The sequence below is a fragment of the Diceros bicornis genome, chromosome 21, assembly GCF_020826845.1.
Source record: "Diceros bicornis minor isolate mBicDic1 chromosome 21, mDicBic1.mat.cur, whole genome shotgun sequence".
Lineage (NCBI taxonomy): Eukaryota > Metazoa > Chordata > Mammalia > Perissodactyla > Rhinocerotidae > Diceros > Diceros bicornis.
In genome coordinates, this window is record NC_080760.1 from 53504325 (window position 1) to 53524125 (window position 19801).

The window sequence follows — 19801 nt, forward strand, 5'->3', positions numbered from 1 at the left end:
TGGCTCTTAGCTTTATTAAGCAGATGTTATGGACCTATCTACTCTACAGGCACCGAAGCTTCACATGGCTGTCAGGGGCCGGTATCCACAAGCCTCCTCGGGTAACAGGCGCCTGCTGCCTGAATGGAGAAGGGTAGGAAACTGCCCTGACAGCAAAGCAGTGACCTCTTAAACTAAGGGCTGACCACGTGCTAAAGCTCATGCTGGCTCAGAGCCAATTCCGGTTTCGGCCAAAGTGTCACCTGTTGAGAGACCCCGTCTCAAACTAATTTTCCCCCACCCCTATTACTCCTAATCACATTGCCTATTTTATCTTCCTTGGTACCTATCACTACAAACTGTCTGACAGTCCTTTGTTTCCTTGTCGACTGTCTGTCACTCTCTCCAGGACAGAGACGCCATGGGAGCAGAGCCCTTGTGTGTCTTGTTTACCACTATGTTCTCAGCATCTAAAACAGTGCCTGGCACAGAGAAGACCTCAGTAAATACTCTCTAAACAAAAAGAACCAGTGCACTGCAATGCAGTGAGGGGACTGCAGAGCCAGGAAACTGAGGCCAGGAAGCCAAGTAGCCTGTGCAAGGCTGCGTGGACGGGAAAGGGCAGAGCTGCAACACACGGGATGAGGCACACACCCACATGTTTGGGGGTGTCCTGCTTGACCCTGAGAAGTCTCTTCACCTGTCTGTGCTTTAGTTGTGCCCTCATGTGTAAATGAGAACACATCCACCTTGCAGGGTTGTTATGAGGATTACAGGAGATGCATATCAAGTTGAGGTGTGGCCCAGCACATAACACGATCGAGAAACGGTAGCTCCTTGCTGTCTGGCTTCTTCTGAGGGCTCTCTGGAAGGAACCCGCCTGCTGAGACTCTCCATCAGCCTACTTGGTTTGACTGTAATGGCTTCTAGGATTGCCTCTTTTTATAAAACCCTCAGTAGAGATACCAATCTCTGAAACAATTCTGAAGGAGTAAAAATAAAATGGCTAATATATATATCAGGCTAGCACACAAAACTGACGTGGGAAAAATCAAGTTGCCTACACTTCAATTAATTCGTAAAATTACAAAAAAGACCATATAATTCTTTTCTTTTTATGCTATGTGAATTCTATATAAAACCTTTGGGGATAGTCAAAGCCATCTAGGAATTATCATAATATTTGGAGTGTAGATATGTGTTGTGACATAATATGAACAGAGAATTTTTATTGCAAGGGTGCTTGTGCCCTTCATGAGTTGGTTCTTACAGAGCAGAGTCAACACTGTTGAAGAAACATGGACCTACAAAACTTTTACTGTAACTTTCTACACAGGAGTCTCAAGTGGTAACAGCTGGCAAATTTCTCCAAGAACACTTGATATTGATTTGGTTCTATTTTCTATTTTTCTTTCTTGGCTTTTAGGATTATGGAACTGTACAACACTGATATAAGAGGTATTTTTACATACTCAAGGGCCCCTGAAAAATTGGAGCCCAGCCTGAAACTGCCTGGGCCCCCAAAATAATGGCATGCTAGAGGGAAAATATATAAAAGAAAAAGGAAATAGGTTCAAAGATCTGGGTGCAAATAAAGGAAGCTAGATCTGCATTCTCTACTTAATAAAGATGAATACAACCAATAGTATCGAGAGCTTACCAAAACATGCCAGACACTGTTATAGACAATTACATATATTGTCATTTAATTCTCAGAAAAATCCTATGAGGTGGTACTGTTACCATCATCCTTGCTTCAAAGGCAGGAAACTGAGGCACCCAGAGGCTACGGAAGTTTCTCAAGGTCCCAGAGCCAGTGGTGGGCTGGTATTCAGAACAGCACTCTAGCACAGACCTGGGCTGTGAATGTGAAGTTCCATGCTTTATTCTTTATTATCTTCCACAAAGTTTACGGGGACTTGTATTTGTGAGACCAGATACCCTATGCTACGCAACTAGGGAACGTTCCCGGAGGGATATTTTGGGACATCCCCCCAACATGGGCACAGTTTTGCTCCAGGGATGCTCACAGGAAGGTTCATGTGGGCCTGCATACTTGGGAGACAATTTCATCTCCAAGGATGCCTGGTCCATGAGTTACATATTTCAAAATAAACATTAAAAAAAAAAAAAGGAGACTTCTAAAACCTTGCACAACATTACAATTTGAAAGGTTTGGTATCACATTATGCGGTAAAATAAAAATGACAGGAAGACATTAAAAGGACAGACAATGATAGCTCAGAAATTAGGAGAGGAAAGTACTAAGTTCTCACTTTAAAGCAAGGTGAAAAGAGACACAGTCAAGTCACTAATGAACACACTGATACGCACACATGACGTCAAAGGCTCACGCTCTGTCACATTAAGAGCCCGATACCTCTGAAGTCACTGTGAAGAGGGTCATTTGGGAGTCTGGGAGGGATGTGTCGGTGGACAACGGATATCATCACCTGGTTGTAAATTAAAGGAACAGCACAAAAGCCATCAGGCTCACAAACTTCTCAAGTGCTAACAACCTGCCAAACTTCCCACAGAAGGGGAAGACAATGTGATTCTGTCGCCACATCTCCTCTACTTGCCTGGCAAGACATAAGAAATGGTGGCTCTTTCCCCCAGTGGTGATTGTGCCTTGGCCTGGACACCTGCAATTCCAACGACTTGTTCTCCTCAGCGGCCTCCTTGCTGCCCTCAGGCAGTCTGAATGAGTCATCATCCCACATGGTAATATCTCTACAGTGACTAGATTACTTAGGTAATTCAGTGGGACTAACCAATTTCACAGCTTCTTATCCAACCACCTAGATAACTGAGACATACCATTAACCCCAGAGGCATCGGGAAGCAGTGAGAAGAGTTCTTTCCTAGGAAGCCAGGCAGGGCCCACATTTGCTCTTTAATATTAGCTAACAATACGACCTGGACCAGGGGTTGGCAAACGCTCTGTAACAGGTCAGACAGTAAATATTTTAGATCTTGCTGGTCATACAGTCTCTGCTGCAACCACTCTACTCTGCTGTTCAAATTACCCTGGGTGAGCAGACACGACAACATGTAAACAAATTGGTGTGACGAGGTTCTAATAAAACTTTATTTAGGGACACTGAAATTTGAATTTCATATAGTTTTGATGCCACAAATACTATTCTTCTTTTGATTTTTCCCCTAACCATTAAAAAATGTAATAATCATTTTTAGCTCAAAGGGCAATATAAAAACAGGAAGTGGGCTGTATTTGGCCCATGGGCCTATTTGTGGACCCCTGACCTAGAGCAAGTGATTAAATAAACCCTTATGGCTTAGCTCATTCCTCTGTAAAATGGGGATAATAATACTTGCCCTGTCTAATTCATAGTATTGGGAAATTCAAACGTGGGGAAAATGTACGAGTGTTTTTGTTACATAAATAATGTGGTAATAACCACTTGTTTTATAGACATTTGTTTAAATTTTTATGCTCTTATAGTAATCCTCACAACAACCACTGATTCCTTTTACAGATGAAGACACAGGAGCAGTTTGCTCAAGATCACTCAACTAGTCAGCTGGTGACAGGATGGGGCGGTGGGGAAAGCGTGAGGCTGGAGTCCGAGACCTGACCACTCATCGCCAGCGGCCCTGGACTATCTGGTCTCTCCACCCTCTGATCCTCAGTTAGCTCACCTGACAAGAGTGAAGACAAGCCCCAGTGATGCTGCAGCCCTGCTGTGGGAATTATGAGCCACCTGGTAAAGTGCCTGCACCCAGGAAACTCTCCATGAGAGGAGCTGCTAACTAGTTACTACCAAGGAGTCAGCCCAGAATGAAGCTCACATCTTCTGGTGCAAGTCCCATGAAGAAGAAACACTTTCCCAAAGTGATATTTAGCTAGGATCTTTCACTGCAAGTGCTTTGCTCATTATGCTCAAGTTACCAATCCTATCACAAGAATGAGCACTGATGAAATTGTCAGTAAAAACATTCTTTCATTTAATCATGAGGAAAAAATGCAATTCCCCCTCAATTTTAGTTTATAAAATCTTACTCCTTTAGCATAAAAGAGACTAAAGTTTCATGCAGGCAGTACAGGACGTAAGTGGGAAACTGAAGACGCTCACGTGACTTTCAAATTTCTAGCTTATGAAGTGCTTTTCTCAATTGCCTGAAAAATAGTCATTATCACTATTGCTGATATTTCTCTAATTACTTTAGTTTGTGTGACTCTTAAAAATCACTTTTCATTCTTTCCTTTCCACTACCTCACTCTCAAACCAAGAATTATTATATATATACACTGTTCATGGGAAATAAGTGTATAGATCTCTATCATTTACTGCTTTCAAATATGAGTAATTTTGCTGAATGATTCCATTTTGACAATTTTTCTACAACTCTAAAGTTTCAATAATGAAATCTAAAAAATTCCCTATGAATATATACAACTCAAATGTACCACAGAGATGTGATAAAGAAACTGACAGTTATCCTTTCCATGTCAAAGCTCTAAACAACTTTTAAGAGGTCATTTGTTCACACCATCATTTTTTCACACTTGTTTGTTGGATCAAAACCACATTTTGCCTTTCATTAATACTGAACTATATTTATATCAATAAATAATTATTTCACATTAGTAACACAAATGTGAAAATAAATATTACCGTCCCCACTAATTTCATCTGCAGATCCAGGTGGCATGCAAAGAAAGGGGGCAGTAGGAACAGAGGGAAGGAGAGAGGAGAGGGAAGAGGGGAGAGAGGAAACACACTATTAAAATGACAAGTAAATCAAAGCGTAAGGAAAACAAAAAATTACCCCCCAAGCTCTAATTCAAAAGGCAAAAGAAAGATTGTAGTAGTAAGCGTGTTTACTTGATGTAAGGGCATTATGCTGAGTTTTAAGCTATCAACACATTATACAAAGGTACATAGCAGCACTGCAGAGTTTAAGTTGGTTTCTAGCACACTAAGCAAAATTAGTTGGATTGTCTCTCACAATTAAATGTTAAAAACGGCTTCTACCTCCCTAAAGGTAATTTGTATCCTCTCAGATAAAAATGAAAACAAACAAGTCATTCATGTGCACTATAAATGGTAACCAGGGGCCAGCCCTCAGTGTGGCTCTTCCCGTCAGCCGCTGGGGTTCTGGCACGAGGCAGCGGTAGGCCAGGCCCAGCACATAAGCTTCGAGGAGGACAGCACTTGAAGCTCTGCTGACGAGTCAAATTTCCATTTAAATTTATACAGTGTTTGGAGAAATTCCTATTTCAATTATTACAAATAATCTTTGCTTTCCTGGAAAACTCTCCAAGTGTCCTGGGTGCCCCTATTCTGCAGCATCCCTGAATATCTGCTCCCAAACCGTGGAAAGCAGACCAGTGGTGCTCGCTCTGACCATTCTCTTCATTTAGCATTCAGTTGCATGCTATATTAAGAAACTCATGATGCAAATGTGGTACCTGCTGGCCCCTGGGGTAAACCACTGAGACAAATGAAACTGGGAAGCTACTTCTCACCCAGTCATGCATTTAAAAACCAGCAAACAGGCAAACAAAACGTTATCTATCAGGAGAGCAGCCCAGTCAGCGCAAACCCTCGCCCCCTCGTATCGCTGCTGGGCAGTGGATAGCACATACACCGACACTCAATAAAGGTATACTCTGCTCAGAACAGTCCACAAGCATCTGGTTAGATCCGCTGCCTGGGGCGCTCTGGTTAATAAGAGAGCCTGGGCAAATATGAGTGCAGTACCCGTAGGAGGAGGTTCATGGGAACAGAAGACCAAAGGGAGAAAGCGCCTAGCTTTCTTAACTTTATGCTGGCAGTGACTGACTCCTTTATAAAGAGGCAGGAGGAGGAAAGAGAAAAATAGAAACAAATTATTTCAATATAAAAGAAAACATATGTTACATTTTAAGGCATTATCTATAAAAATAAATACAAAATTGCAATGCTTTTATTTGACCATTGGCACACAATTTCTTACTATGATTGACCTGAGTTTTAAAAAAACATATTAATATTTTAAAATGCAATTTCCTCTTTTACCAACGATTAGCACTAGATATAGAAACTTTTTAGCAAGACATAAGGAGAGTTTTCTGGCTCCGCAGAGGCAGCCAAGTGAAGGTACAAGTATCTCTACAAATAATCAAACTGAAACCAAAGGAAATAAGACAAAAACAGAGACCAATAAATAATTCAAGATTCTTGTGAACATCTAACATTCAACCATAAAGAAAACAATTGCAGAAAACTAGCAGATCCTGATTTGTGAAAGAGCTTTACGAGCAATTTGCCCCAAATCATTAAGACAGACAGACTCATAGACCCTAAATAAATTACCTGGTGATGAAGGTGTCTGAATACACAGGTTGTTCATTCATATACTTAAAACTCATCTGAAAGTCAACTCTCTCTATAGCAGGCACTTGTCAGATCAACAAGACATGTCCCAGCCCTCCAGGAGCACAAAGCTCAGTAAACAGAGAAGCAACAGTTACAGCATGGAAAGGGCCACAGCGGATTATGTCAAAACGAAGCCAGAACAAGGGATGCACGGAACATGTGACAGAAAAGACACAGGTGGCATGCAGAATTCAACCGCAGATCCACAGGATACCATCAAGAAAGATCAGGACTTTAGGTGTGGGCCTAGGGGGAGCACAGGTCAGCATCAAGATGACAACAACTTATGGAGATTATCAACATGTTAGGAGCACAAACGAGAAAAACTGAAACATACAATTTAGTAATGTTTTCAAATGGTATGCTGTGATTCCAACCACATTTAATTACTATTTCATCTTCCTCCCTCGATTTGAAAAGCCACCCTAATCACATACTCAATTTCCTACATGATGACTCAAGAGACTACAGCTTTCTGTGGTTATTGGTTAACAACGTGAAAACTGAATGACTGTGTCAGACTAAATGGATTTCTGGACTGCAGGGGAGGAGGGGGCAGGGGGCAAGACTACAGTCATGTGTGGTATAATGAAGTTTCGGTCAACAATGGACCACATATATGATGGTGGTCCCATAAGATTGGTACCATACAGCCTAGGTGTGTAGCAAGCTGTACCATCTAGGTTTGTGTAAGCACACTCTGTGATGTTTGCACAGCCACAGAATCACCTAATGACACATTTCTCAGAACGTATCCGTCATTAAGGGACACATGACTGTATGTGGGACGTTGTTGGGATGAAATAAGAACATGGACTTGGAAAAGATAAGGGCATTCTATCAGTATTAAATTCCCTGATTTTGATAATTACTCTGTGATTGTATAAGAGGATATTCTTGGTCTTAGGAAATATACACTGAAATATTTATAAGTAAAGGGGCACACTACGTCTGCAACTTGCTTTCAAATGGTTCAAAGAAAAAAACAGATCAAAGGATAAAGCAAGTGGGCCACAATCAACACATGCTGAATCTGAGTAAAGAATGTATAAGACTTCACTTTACTCTTCTTACAACCATTCTCTAAGTGTGAACTTACGGAAAAATGAAAATACAAGGTGCATGTATTGGATTCGGATACTGCTGGCTCCACTACTTACTCTCTGACCTTGGAAAAGTTATCCAACTTCTGCTTCTGTTTTCTGATTGTAAATGAGGTAATATAAGCTTCCTTAAGTAAAGGGCTGCAGAGAGGACTCCCTGGACACCAGGCACAGGGCTACCACTCTGTAAGTGGCAGCTATTCCTATTCTTCTACTGTTTATTTTATTTCTAAACTGAGCTGAATATTCTTTACATTAACTTAAAAAGTAAATAATTTTTTTAAAAATATAACTTTTCTTGAGTAATACCAAGAACATTATTCCACATTATAAAAAAAGGTGTTAGGACCCTTCTTTTATTTTATTCAAGATAAATTATTTTATTCAAGATGATGAATGACATTTGTTGAACACCTACTATGAGCCAGGTACACCGTGTAGATGCAGGGGTGACAGCAGTGCAACAGGCCCTCAAACTCCTACCTTATTGAGCTTATGTTCTAGGATGGGGAAGAGATGATAAACAAAGTAAGTAAATTACGTGGTATGTCAACATATAAGTGCTATGGAGAAAAACAGGAGAAGTGGGCCAGGGAGTGTTTTCCTTTGGGGCTGCAACTCTAAATACCGAAGGATCATTCACAAAAAGCCTTCCAGGAGCAGAGGGAGAGGGCGGGGCACAATCGGAGAAGACCAGCTGGGGCAAAGCAAACATCAGAAACACAGGTGGGCTCTGCAGAGGTGGGCAGGGAGAACTGCAAGGCAACTGCACTAATCCAGGTGGAGAGTCATGTGACCTGAACAAGGGTACTTGCATGGAAAGATGGACTGTGAATATATTTGGGAGATTGAGCCAATCGAGATTGTGTGTGTGTGTGTGTCTGTGTGTCTGTGTGGAAGATCAGACCCGAGCTAACATCCATCGAGCTAACATCCATGCCAATTCTCCTCTCCTTGCTGAGGAAGACCGGCCCTGAGCCAAGATCTACCACCAACCCTCCTCCTTTTCTTCCTCCTTTTCTCTCCAAAGCCCCAGTAGATAGCTGTATGTCATAGCTGCACATCCTTCCAGCTGCTGTACGTTGGACACCGCCCCAGCATGGCTGGAGAAGCGATGAGTGGGTGCACACCCAGATCCGAACCTGGGCCACCAATAGCGGAGCGCGAGCACTCAACCGCTAAGCCACGGGGCCGGCCCTGTGAGCCAGTCGAGATTTGCCAATGGATTGGATACGGGAGGAGAAAGAAGAGTAGCATCAAAAATAACCCCAAACATTGTGGTCTGATCAACCAGAAGGAAGGAACTGCTGCCTCCTGAGAGGAGAAGAGTGAGAGAATCATGCTTGGAGGGAGGATCAGGAGCTCAGTTTTGAATATGTTAAGTTTGAGATGCTCACTAGACATGAGAGCCAACAGGGTGAGGAGGCAGTTGGCTGCAAGAGTCTAGAGTTCAGGGAAGAATACAGAACAGAGACGACAGCTTGGAAGTCACCAGCATAGTTAGGGCATGAAATACAATGAGATCCCTGGAAGGGTGAGACTTGTGTTCTGGGAAAACAGTCCTTCCAGCAAATCACCCAACCAGGCGGCTCAGGGGAACCCCCTCACCTACAATGATAAAAACCCACAGATTCATAATGATGGTTAAAGAAGAAAACCCCACAGAACAACAACATATGGCTAGGGAGGCAACTCATTATTTTAAAAACTGGCAAATAAAAAGAATAAGGCAGTTTTCTTGTCTTTCCAGTAGGAACAATTCCTCAGGGTAACTGAACAGCTGCTGAGGGAAAGTGGTCTTTAGAAGTACAATAGCCAAATAAATGAAGAAGACATGACAGAACTCACATGTTGCCATTTTGTGGCCCCTAATGAAATCTAGGCATGAATGTCAGTAGCTGCTAAAGCCAACAGGTAAAACGCTGACAGGAACTTTATAATGGATGGATCACACACTGACCAAATCCACCAATCAGTCCTAATGTCACAAAGAGAGACAGTCAGATGTTATGTATATCACCTATGGTATGTTCTTGTAAAAACGAAACAAATCATTGAGCCCAAATCTAATCAAACTTCTCTCAATCCTAACGACCAGCTAATAGGAAACACAAGAATATAGGGCCCTGAGAGGAACACATTCAACTCAATGTCACAGAGACATAATCAGCCAGATCCAGAGAGTGGGGAACAACAGATAAGTGACAGAATTTCTTCAACAGATACATTGCAATTAAAAAAAAAGAAAAAAAAAAAGGAGGAGACCTAGCTGACAGATATAGGGGGAGACAGGAGATGCAGCAAGCCAAGTTCAACCAGCCTGTTTGTTTGACTCTTGACTGTATGAAACCAAGTGTGAAAATGTGGTCATCAGGGAAACTGGAACACTAACTGGATAGCTGGTGTTAAGGAATTACTGTTAACTTTTTGCAATATGATAATATTGTTAGGAAGAGTCCTTATCTTTTAGAAATATTTATAGATGAAATATGCCTTAGATGTGCTTTACAACAATCACTGTGGGAACATGTGTTTGTGTAAGCAGGCGGAGGTGGAGATGAAATAAGACTGGCCGTCCGTTTGTAGCTACAGAATCTGGGTGAGGAGTCCTTGGAGGGTCATTATACAATTGTATTCTCTCCACTGCCGTATATGTTTGAAATCTCCCACGACAAAAAGTTAAAGAAATTCAAAATTCAGAAGCATAACAATATCCATTCATTCATATGGCTTCTTGCTGGTAAAAGTATCAAATATATTTGTCTTGACTCATGCGGTTTGATTTTAAAGATTTTATTTATTTATTTTTCCCCCAAAGCCCCAGTAGATAGTTGCATGCCATAGCTGCACATCCTTCTAGTTGCTGTATGTGGGACACGGCCTCAGCATGGCCGGAGAAGCGGTGCGTCGGTGCGCGCCCGGGATCCGAACCCGGGCCGTCAGCAGCGGAGCGCGCGCACTTAACTGCTAAGCCACGGGGCCGGCCCCGGTTTGATTTTAATAAGTTCCACAATTATTATGCAGCCATGACATGCTACAAACTAGGGGGGAAGAGCCTTGAGATCAAATTCTAGAATTTATATTTTAAAAGTTTCAAGTCTTCCTTTAAAATTTTTCTCTGTGAAGAAAAAAATAAGTGGGCCTTTTGATGTTAGCACATTTGTTTTTATATTTAGCAAGATGATACTTGGGGTTCTTGTATTTTAGTAATAGATTTTTAAAAAATTATTAACGTTTATTCATTATTGTGTTAATAATGTTAGCCAGAGGATTAAGAAGGTTCATAAGCCAAGTATACCCAAACACTGCCCACTGTGAAGCATAACTTCATGTAGACAAAAATACACTCTTGTTCAAAGTCTCTCAAGAAGCAGTGTATTGCCCCTTATTATGTGGGGGCAATTAGGGAGAAGGTGGGCATACTCTTTATTCTGGGAACCAAGTTCACAGGGCTCAGGGAACAGATTTGTGTAGCCTGGAGAGTTGTAAAAATAAATATGCTCTTCAGACTTTTGTTGTGCTCACTGTTGCTCTGCTTTTCATTTGGGCTCTTTTTCAACTGAGTGTCTCTGGCTGCTCCCTGCCAGGGGGGGCCTCCAAGAGTCTATCTACACGTCTGCCAATGACTGGTTAAGTCCAATTCACGGGTGAGGAATAGGAAGCCAGTCTGGCTCTGGGCCCTTCTTGGGGATGCTACTTTATAACACAGGATGTAGCTATTTCAGTACCTATGTGACTCCAGAGTATTTTTCTCAACTCCTTTAGAAACCAGAAAGGAGAAGGACATGATTAAGTAGCTCCCTCAAATCTCAACAGAGGCAAAGAGAGTTCAAACGATGTAATAATGGTGGGAGAGGGTGGGCTAGGAGAAAGGAGGCAGCACAGTGGGGTATTCTGATGACTCACTTCTGTATTCATGCACAGCACGATCAGCCGTCCCGTCCACACCCACAGAGACAGCTGTAAGCCTATCAGCGGCTAAAGTCTCTCCTAACACTGGATTGACTACAGAATCCTACTTATGACTGTTGAAATTTGAAGAATTTCCAGTAACATGTCAAAACCCCCCAATACTTACCACTTTGTGCACATAAAAGTAATCAGTAGCATTGATTTGATTAATTTTTTTTTTATTCCTAAAAGCTAGCGTTTCAATCAAGCTTTCAGCAGTAGACAGAGACTACCTCGTAAATCACAACATCATCAAAAGTGAAACTAGGATGTACACCAGACAAAAGAAACTCTTTCAAGCTTGAATACAGGGCAGACGTTTGAATTTTAACTGAAGAGCATCAGAAATGAGTCAGTACTATGCTATTCCTGATAAATGGAGGAAAAAATTACAATGGAATCACACCCAAACTCTTCCAAGGTATTCCTCCTTTCCACACATGAACGTCATCAAGCTTTCCGAATGATTCAGTGTGGTCTAATGTAAAGACAAGGGTTTTGGAGCCCAAGATCTAGGTTTTAATCAGACTCTACTACTTACTACTATATGAACCAGGCCAAGCCACCTCATCTCTGACTCTTAATTCCTCATTTGTAAAGTGGAAATATTACAAGGAAGACTGTCCTGAGGTTTAAACAAGATAATGCATGTGAATCTGCCAGGCATACTCTCTGAGCTCATTCATAGGCAAATAACTACTTATATTTACAAAGCAGTGACACAGCCATGAATGAATAACAGCCCTAGTATTTCAGAGACCCTGGGAAAAAAGAGAAAAAATACAATAATTATTATGGACTGTATACATACCACCATGTATTTTACAGAGCTTGACAGTTTAAAAACTACTTTTGCCTATATAAAGTAGTTGTATTAGAATTTGTAATGAAGCAGTTTAATGCAAATAATATTTATTTTGTTAAGCATATTTTAGTTTAGAATAATTTTCAGTCACTAACTTCAAAAACCTATAAGTAATCTCATATAAACGAAATGATGCTGCATGATTAACAACTAAACCAAAAGAATCTGTTACAAAGTAAAAAAAAATTTTTTGTTAAATTTGCAACAAATACTGAAAAAGTATCATCACAAAGTGGTGGATTTATTTGTTCATCACAAAGGGCTCAGCAGAAACAATCAAACCAAACATTTCTACTGACAGAAAAGGTCATTACCTTGGTCTCCACGACAGAGATACAAAAGGGAAAATGGTTTTCAATCTCCATTCCTACCGTGTATAATTCAAACACTTAACAAGAGCCATATGCACCACGTATCGGCATTATCATCACATGTTACCCTGTATTTCCGGTCACATTTAAGGTTTTACAGCTTAAGGGCCTGGTTATTAAAAAACAAAACAAAACCCTAAAACACAAACACCAACCAACCAAAAACCAGAGTTTATGCCTTCGAAACATTTAAAATTCAGCTTTATTCACTGATTTTCCTTGGAGGTATCTGTACGCCTGGGGAAATTTCACCCATACAACAAACACTGCTCCAGCACCCATGCCTGGTCCAGGCCACCCCCTCTGATCACACTGACAGACTCCTTATCACAAGCACTGGCCTCTCAGCTCCAAGTCCTACCTGAGCCCTACAATAAGCACAAGTTTCCTACAAACTTAATAATGAGGATGAAAAATTCCTTTAGGCTCTCAGAATAATGTGCCCAAGGAAATGTACTGTTTTATTACATATTTTTGTAAATCTATTCATCTTATACTTACTTTTATAGAGAAACTTAGTCTAGATTTCAAAGATAAATTCTCCATATAGTCAACATCATTTGTAACTGTGATCTCACTGAAGATGATTTAATCACTACATTTACTTTGCAATGAAATATGAATGAGAGCCTGGTATCTTGTCTCTGGAATGTAAGGATATTGCTTTATTTCCCAACCAAGGATCCAGCAAGAGCTGAAAACTGTCTAAAGTTATACAGACTTTCATTCTTCCTGTTGGCAAGCCTCCACGCCCCCTGTCCAAAACCTCCTAGGAAAGTGTCCAGAACAATTCACAGTGATAAGCTCAGAGGGAATCATGTGAGAGTCCAGTGACTCTTAAAGCCACTGCTAGCTCTGAGTATCCCTGCCTTTCTTCCTTCAGTACTCACCCCTGGAATGCATTCCCCTAAGTCCCAGCACAGCTCCACACTTTGCTCAGGCATTCACTGATTTATTTAAAAACAATTACTAAGCACTTATGTCCCAGACAATAAACTGACAAAGAGAACATGTCTTTGCCTATGATGGGGTTGTGGTCCAGTGGACAGAAAGTTTCTAAAATACTTATACCCATTTAAAGATTATCCACAATAGAGAGATGTACAGTGGGCTAGAGAACTCTGGGGAAGGAATCCTGGAGTAGGCAGGGAAGGCTTCTAGGAGGTGGTAACATCTGAACCGGGTCTTGAAGAATCAGGTAAGAACTTTTCGGTTGTGAACAGAAACAGGGGAGTTAGACAAGTCCCACTTTCTCCATCTTCCCAAATGCTTCTTCATCTGCACTTAGGGTAAACTCCCTTAATCGGTATTGAGCAACATGGCCTAGAGGGCAATAAGGACCCGAGTTCCAATCCTAGGTCCATCATTTTCAAGCTGTGTGACACTGAACAAGTCTGTTTACTCTCTGAAGTCTGTTCCTCATACCTGTGAAACGGGGGATGATAAAGACCTGGTGAGGCTGTCACAGGGATGAATCAAGATAATATTTCCTCCCGCGCATACCACAGCGAATGCTTAATGAAGAGTCCTGTCACCTCTTGGCTGTGTGCTACCTTGGCCAAGCTCCTGAGTCTTGACTACCCTGCCCACTGCAACTTCTAGCCCTCCACCTCTGCTCTCTCCACTACCCCTGCTGGTGCCTGGACTTGTACGACTGCATCTCTCACGTCATTCAGTTCCTGCCCGCCCGTCACCTGCTCAGAGAGGTTTTCCTTGACCACAGTTATAAACAGGCCCTACCCCTTGCTCTCGATGTACCTGCTTTATTTTTATTCAGGGTCTCTGGCCTATCTCCTCCCCAGTGTCAAGTCCATAAAGGAACGGGCTTAGCTTTATTCACTGTCATACCCCAGCATCCAGAATGGTGCCTGGCACACAACAGGCCCCATAAGTGTTTGTCGACTGAATTAACATAAAATGGGACATGTAAAATTGGAATAATATCCATCTTGTAAGGTTGGTTAGAGGTGAAATGAGACGCAGCATGACAGAAAAGCATATAATCATGGCAGGCATAGAGTCAGGTTGCAGCCTCACCCCACTAGCCTGGAGACAGAACAGACTCTCTGCGGGGGAAGCAGATGCGGAGTTCCGCAGGGATCCGGAGCAGTGGGGCTCTCTCCCTCAGAGTGACAGTACCACACCCACATGCTGCAGGGTTTCCAGGTTGCTGGGTAAAGAAACAACCTTGGGGTTTAGTAACAGTACTGGTTTTCTAGGTATCAACCTAATAGCTGATGGGTTAAGTCTAAGGCACAGGCTCCTGGCTGACCAGGCTGGTAAGATGTTATGTTCTACAGTCTTTGTGGAAAATATAAAGATTGTTAGTCCAGTTCCACCGAAGTGAGTGAGCAGCAGGTGGAGTGAGTGAGCGTCCACAGCCATCTAAACAAATCAGTGCCGTCACTACACATCCACTGCACACTGCGTGTTCTTCCCTTACCTGTATCCGTAAATTACCAGAGTGACAGTCACATACGAAACAGTATTACTGACCTCGAAGAATGGAAAGACTCAGACATGTGACGATGAAACGAACATCTCAGCCAACGGACCAGCTTGAGCAGAACTACAGAGCTAAGAAGGTGGGTGGAGGGAGCAAAATTCCCAGCTGCATTTGGATGAAAACCAATGTGGAGAAGGGAGGAGGGGAGGACTGGAAAGGGAGGCTGTGGACAGATGATGGAGGGACTTTGAGGGCCGAGCCGAGGAGCCTAAACTTTGTCTGATGGATTGTCAATTGTTCCTGAAAGTTTCTGACCAGAGAATGCCGATTTAAATTAAATACATGTGGTAGCAATCAAACTAATTGATACAGAGAAGGGACCGAAGTATGAACTTCTACTTAAGGGATAAGCAGGAAGAAATAATGAAGGCAGAATCATAAGAGAGGGGTTGGCTGGGAGAGGTAAAATTCCAGAGGTTTGATGATGATCAGTTGCTAAAAAATCTCTGATGTTTAAAACCTGAAGAACTGAGGACATTGATTAAAAGGGATAAGGAAAAAGGGGGAAGGAGCAAGATCTGAAGGTTCTGTGAGGACCTACTTTACTTCAGTACTAGCTGAAGAGTTCTGACGAACCTAAGAGGCCGCCTTGGCTCTCTCCTCCACCTGGAGTGACTGTGGCACCTCTTCGAGGCACACACGGCAGCAAAGGACGTTAGCGCTTCCTGGGCCTCACTCCTAAAACTGCTCTCAGCCCGGTAAGGAGATGGACCAGAGCACTACCAGGAATTATTCAACACTGGCTCAAATCTCACCTCTTCCACAGAACACACTACAGAACGTCCTTTGGCCCCCAGCAACCGCTCTCTCCTCTGGACTCAGGCTGTGCTGACAGACAGAATCCTTCCCCACACTCCCCATGCTGGCACTCGGCGGCCTTTCTCTCTCCAACTAGATACAAACTCCCTGAGGGCCTGGTTTACGTCTGCCGAACCTCCTGTCTCACCACGGACTGAACAAGGGATGAGACCAACAAGGGCAAACGCTGAGCACCACTTAGTGCCTCCGCGCCACTGCTGGGGTTAGGAGGGTCCAGAGACGGCCATGGGCAAGCATGATTGACCACTGATTCCAGAACATGCTGGGCACCCCGCAGCCCGCGGGCGTCTGACACTGTACGAGAGGTCAAGCTCCAGCACTCACAACTCCTCTGTACCCCGTTAGGAAGCCAACAATGACTTCTTAGGCTGTGGCACTCGGACACACATCTGTTGCACACAATTCATCACTAGAGCATCTGTGCTCAGTGTATAAATAAAAGCACAAATATTTCTTGAGAGAGCACTTGTGGGATGTTTGTGCACAATAAAAACATAAGCAGTAACATTTGTATGTAAGAATACTAAAAAAGTATCCAGTCATCAACTAGGCAAAAACACAAAACTAAATTTCAGGAAAAATTAACTCAAGGTAAATTAAACTAAGAGGAATTAGGTTTCTTCTAAGTCAGACTGTCAAATACTAGAGTTATTAGGAACTTATTATTTTAGAAATGTAACATATACATCTAAGAACAGATTATATATGTGTGTGTACAGATATACACGTATATCTGCATGTATGTATACACACTGAATGTATTTTAGGATACCAAACTTGGGTCCTTAGAAGATGCCTTTCCCCCCCCCTTTCCTCTATTTTCCACATGTTTAAATGGGGAAAAAAGGCACATATATTTTGAAAACATACCGAGCAAAGTACACAGACTCATCACACCAGCAATAGTTAAGATGCTGCTTACGCCAGTATCTTAACTGTATTTTATAAAAAGCAATATTTAAACACCATTTTATGTTCATTGTGAAAGACAAAAACCATTTGAAAATGTTTCACATTTCCTGAACTCAAAAAAAACAATAAATATACAAGCATATTCTCTTAAATTCTCCTGAATTACAAAGATAAATTATAATGGCAACTTCAAACTAAAAATTCTCACTCTAAATATAATTAACATGACATTAAAACTGAAAAATAACTTGGAATTCTACATAATCTGGTGAGAAATCTGGTGTCACACACACATCTTGTCTAAGAAACCTATGAGCCAGATTTAAACGTATTTAATGGTGGTCAAGTTATGCACCTTGGGGTCGTCAGACTGTTTAAATTGTATAAGCTATTCTAGGAGTGACCACACTAACAACACACAGACATCTATCTACCGGGATCCTCCTACCACACCTGGCGCAAACGCGTCTACCCCGCCGCTCGCTGTGAGGTTTTCTGGCTGAGCCTCTCACCTGACACGGAGACGGCGTGTGTCCGCACCCCTTGCCTCTCGCTGTTGGCCAGCCTGTAAGAGAGGAGCAGAGCTGTGAGCGCCGCACTCGGGCCCAGATGACCATGCTCACGCTGACGGGGCTGCCCAGAGTCAGGAAGACCACGCCATTTCCCATGGAGACTACACAATGTAGAGGGTGACTTTTACAAAATCGGACTCCACTCCCTGAGGCACTTAACCAGACTTCGTCACGTTTTCAAGATCAAGAATTAAGACAGACAACGGAAGGAACGCTGAACTGCTCTGAGAAAGCAACTCACGACAGCCACTTACAACACTGCAAACTATTTAATGTGGTGTACATGGGTTGGGTAAAATTTTACATTTAAATGCTAGACTGCAAGGGATTGCCCAAAAGTTACAAAATAGAGGGGGAAAAAACCTCTGGAATTGAAATTTGCTCTCTAAAACATAATTTGAAATACTGTGGTATGACTGGTCCTTCTTACATTTAGAGCATGTAAAGAAGCAGGTAATACATTAAATATACATTATTATTATTTACAGACTGGAAAGAGGTAAGCTTAATGTATCTGGTCACTTGTTTCATGAAATGATGCAACAACATTAGTTTTACGTATGCACCCACACAAAATAAAATTTTGGCCAGAAGTTTCAGCAACATTTAAAAAATGCAAGCATAGTTCAGTTTAAAATTTTTGGAAAGCACAAAACACAGAGAAAAAAGGAACCCCATAGTCTTCACATGTCAGTTACCTTGATCTTTTTATAAAAGAAAACTTTTTCCAGATACAGAAGCATTTACCACAGAAGTAGTAAATAGAAATTTTTCTTAGTATATAGAATTTATACTAGGAAATGTTGGAACTTAAAATAGCATATCATTTTTGAGAACTAGAAATATTCAATATGCAACTGTACAGCCTCTATAATTAACGATTATAGCATAAAGCTGTAAAATTGTGTTCCTTTTATTGAATTCCTTAAGTATTTGAAATCTTATATCTTTTAAGTTTAACCAAAGTAGCTTTCTAACACTTCACCAGTTTCTCTTCTATTGCAGCTACATGACTTATCATAACTATCTTTGAACCATATTTATTGGGAAGCCACAGGGTACACATTCATAAGCAGTTTACGTCGTCTGCTTCCATATCCTGTTGCCAAAACATGGGTGTGTCCCTCTACTACACCATATTTGTGTATGCCGTTGTGGGTCAACCTTCTCACAACCGCGTGGATTTCACCACTTTTCTGTCACTTTCCCAGCTTTTTTCTTGTAGTTGATTTCTCGTTTCATAGCATTATGGTCAGAAAAGATGCTTAACATGATTTCAATCTTAAATTTATTGAGGTTTCCCTTGGTTCCCAACATATGGTCTATCTTTGAGAATGTTCCATGTGCACTTGAGAAGAATGCGTATTTTGCTGATTTTGGATGGAGCGTTCTATATATATCTATTAAGTCCATCTAATCTAGTTTTTCGTTTAGTTCCACTATCTCCTTGTTGACTTTCTGTCTAGTTGATCTATCCATTGATGGCAGTGGGGTGTTAAGGTCCCCTACTATTATCGTGTTGCTGTTAATGTCTTCTTTTAGGTCAATTAATAGTTGCTTTATGTACTTTGGTGCTCCTGTATTAGGTACATATATATTTATAAGTGTTATGTCCTCTTGGTGGAGTGTTCCTCTTATCATTATATACTGTCCTTCTTTGTCTCTCATTGTCTTTTTTATCTTGAAGTCTGCTTTGTCTGATATAAATATGGCAACACCTGCGTTCTTTTGTTTGCCATCAGCTTGGAGTGTTGTCTTCTATCCCTTCACTCTAAGCCTGTGTTTGTCTTTAGAATTGAGATGTGTTTCCTAGAGGCAGCAAATTGTTGGGTCTTGTTTTTTAATCCACGTAGCCACTCTGTGTCTTTTGATTGGGGAATTCAATCCACTTACATGTAGAGTGTTTACTGATACATGAGGGTTTAATGCTGCCGTTTTATCGCTTTTCAGTTGTTCGGTATTTCCCTTGTTTCTTGTCCTGTGTATTTCGGACTGCCAATTCAGTTTGGTGGCTATGATGGTTTTCTCAGTTTTCTCTTTATTTATCATTTGTGTCTTTGTTCTGATTTTTCATTTAGTACCATGAGGTTTGTATAAAAGATCTCGTAGATGAGATAGTCCATTCCCTGATAGCCTCTTGTTCCCTTAGTCTAAGCAGGTTTCATTCCTTTCCCCTTCCCCTTCTAAGTTGCTGTTGTCACAACTTATTCCATTATGTGCTGTGCAGCTGTGGTTAAAAGGAAGTGATTATATTTATTTTTGATGTTCTCCTTCCCTTTATCTTTAGAGTTATAATTAAGTGTTCGCTAATCTATTCTGATAGAGAGTTGCAATTTT

General features: G+C 41.5%; 1 protein-coding gene across 6 annotated transcripts in view; it reads right to left on the bottom strand.

Moving 5' to 3' along the window:
• Positions 1 to 19801, bottom strand: part of PTK2 (protein tyrosine kinase 2) — a 282084-nt gene that overhangs the window by 80991 nt on the left and 181292 nt on the right. For all 6 annotated transcript variants that reach the window (XM_058564997.1, XM_058565000.1, XM_058564996.1 and 3 more), the window contains one exon: positions 17405 to 17457. In XM_058564997.1, coding sequence (XP_058420980.1) covers positions 17405 to 17457 — 53 coding nt within the window. The remainder of the gene's footprint in view (positions 1 to 17404; positions 17458 to 19801) is intronic.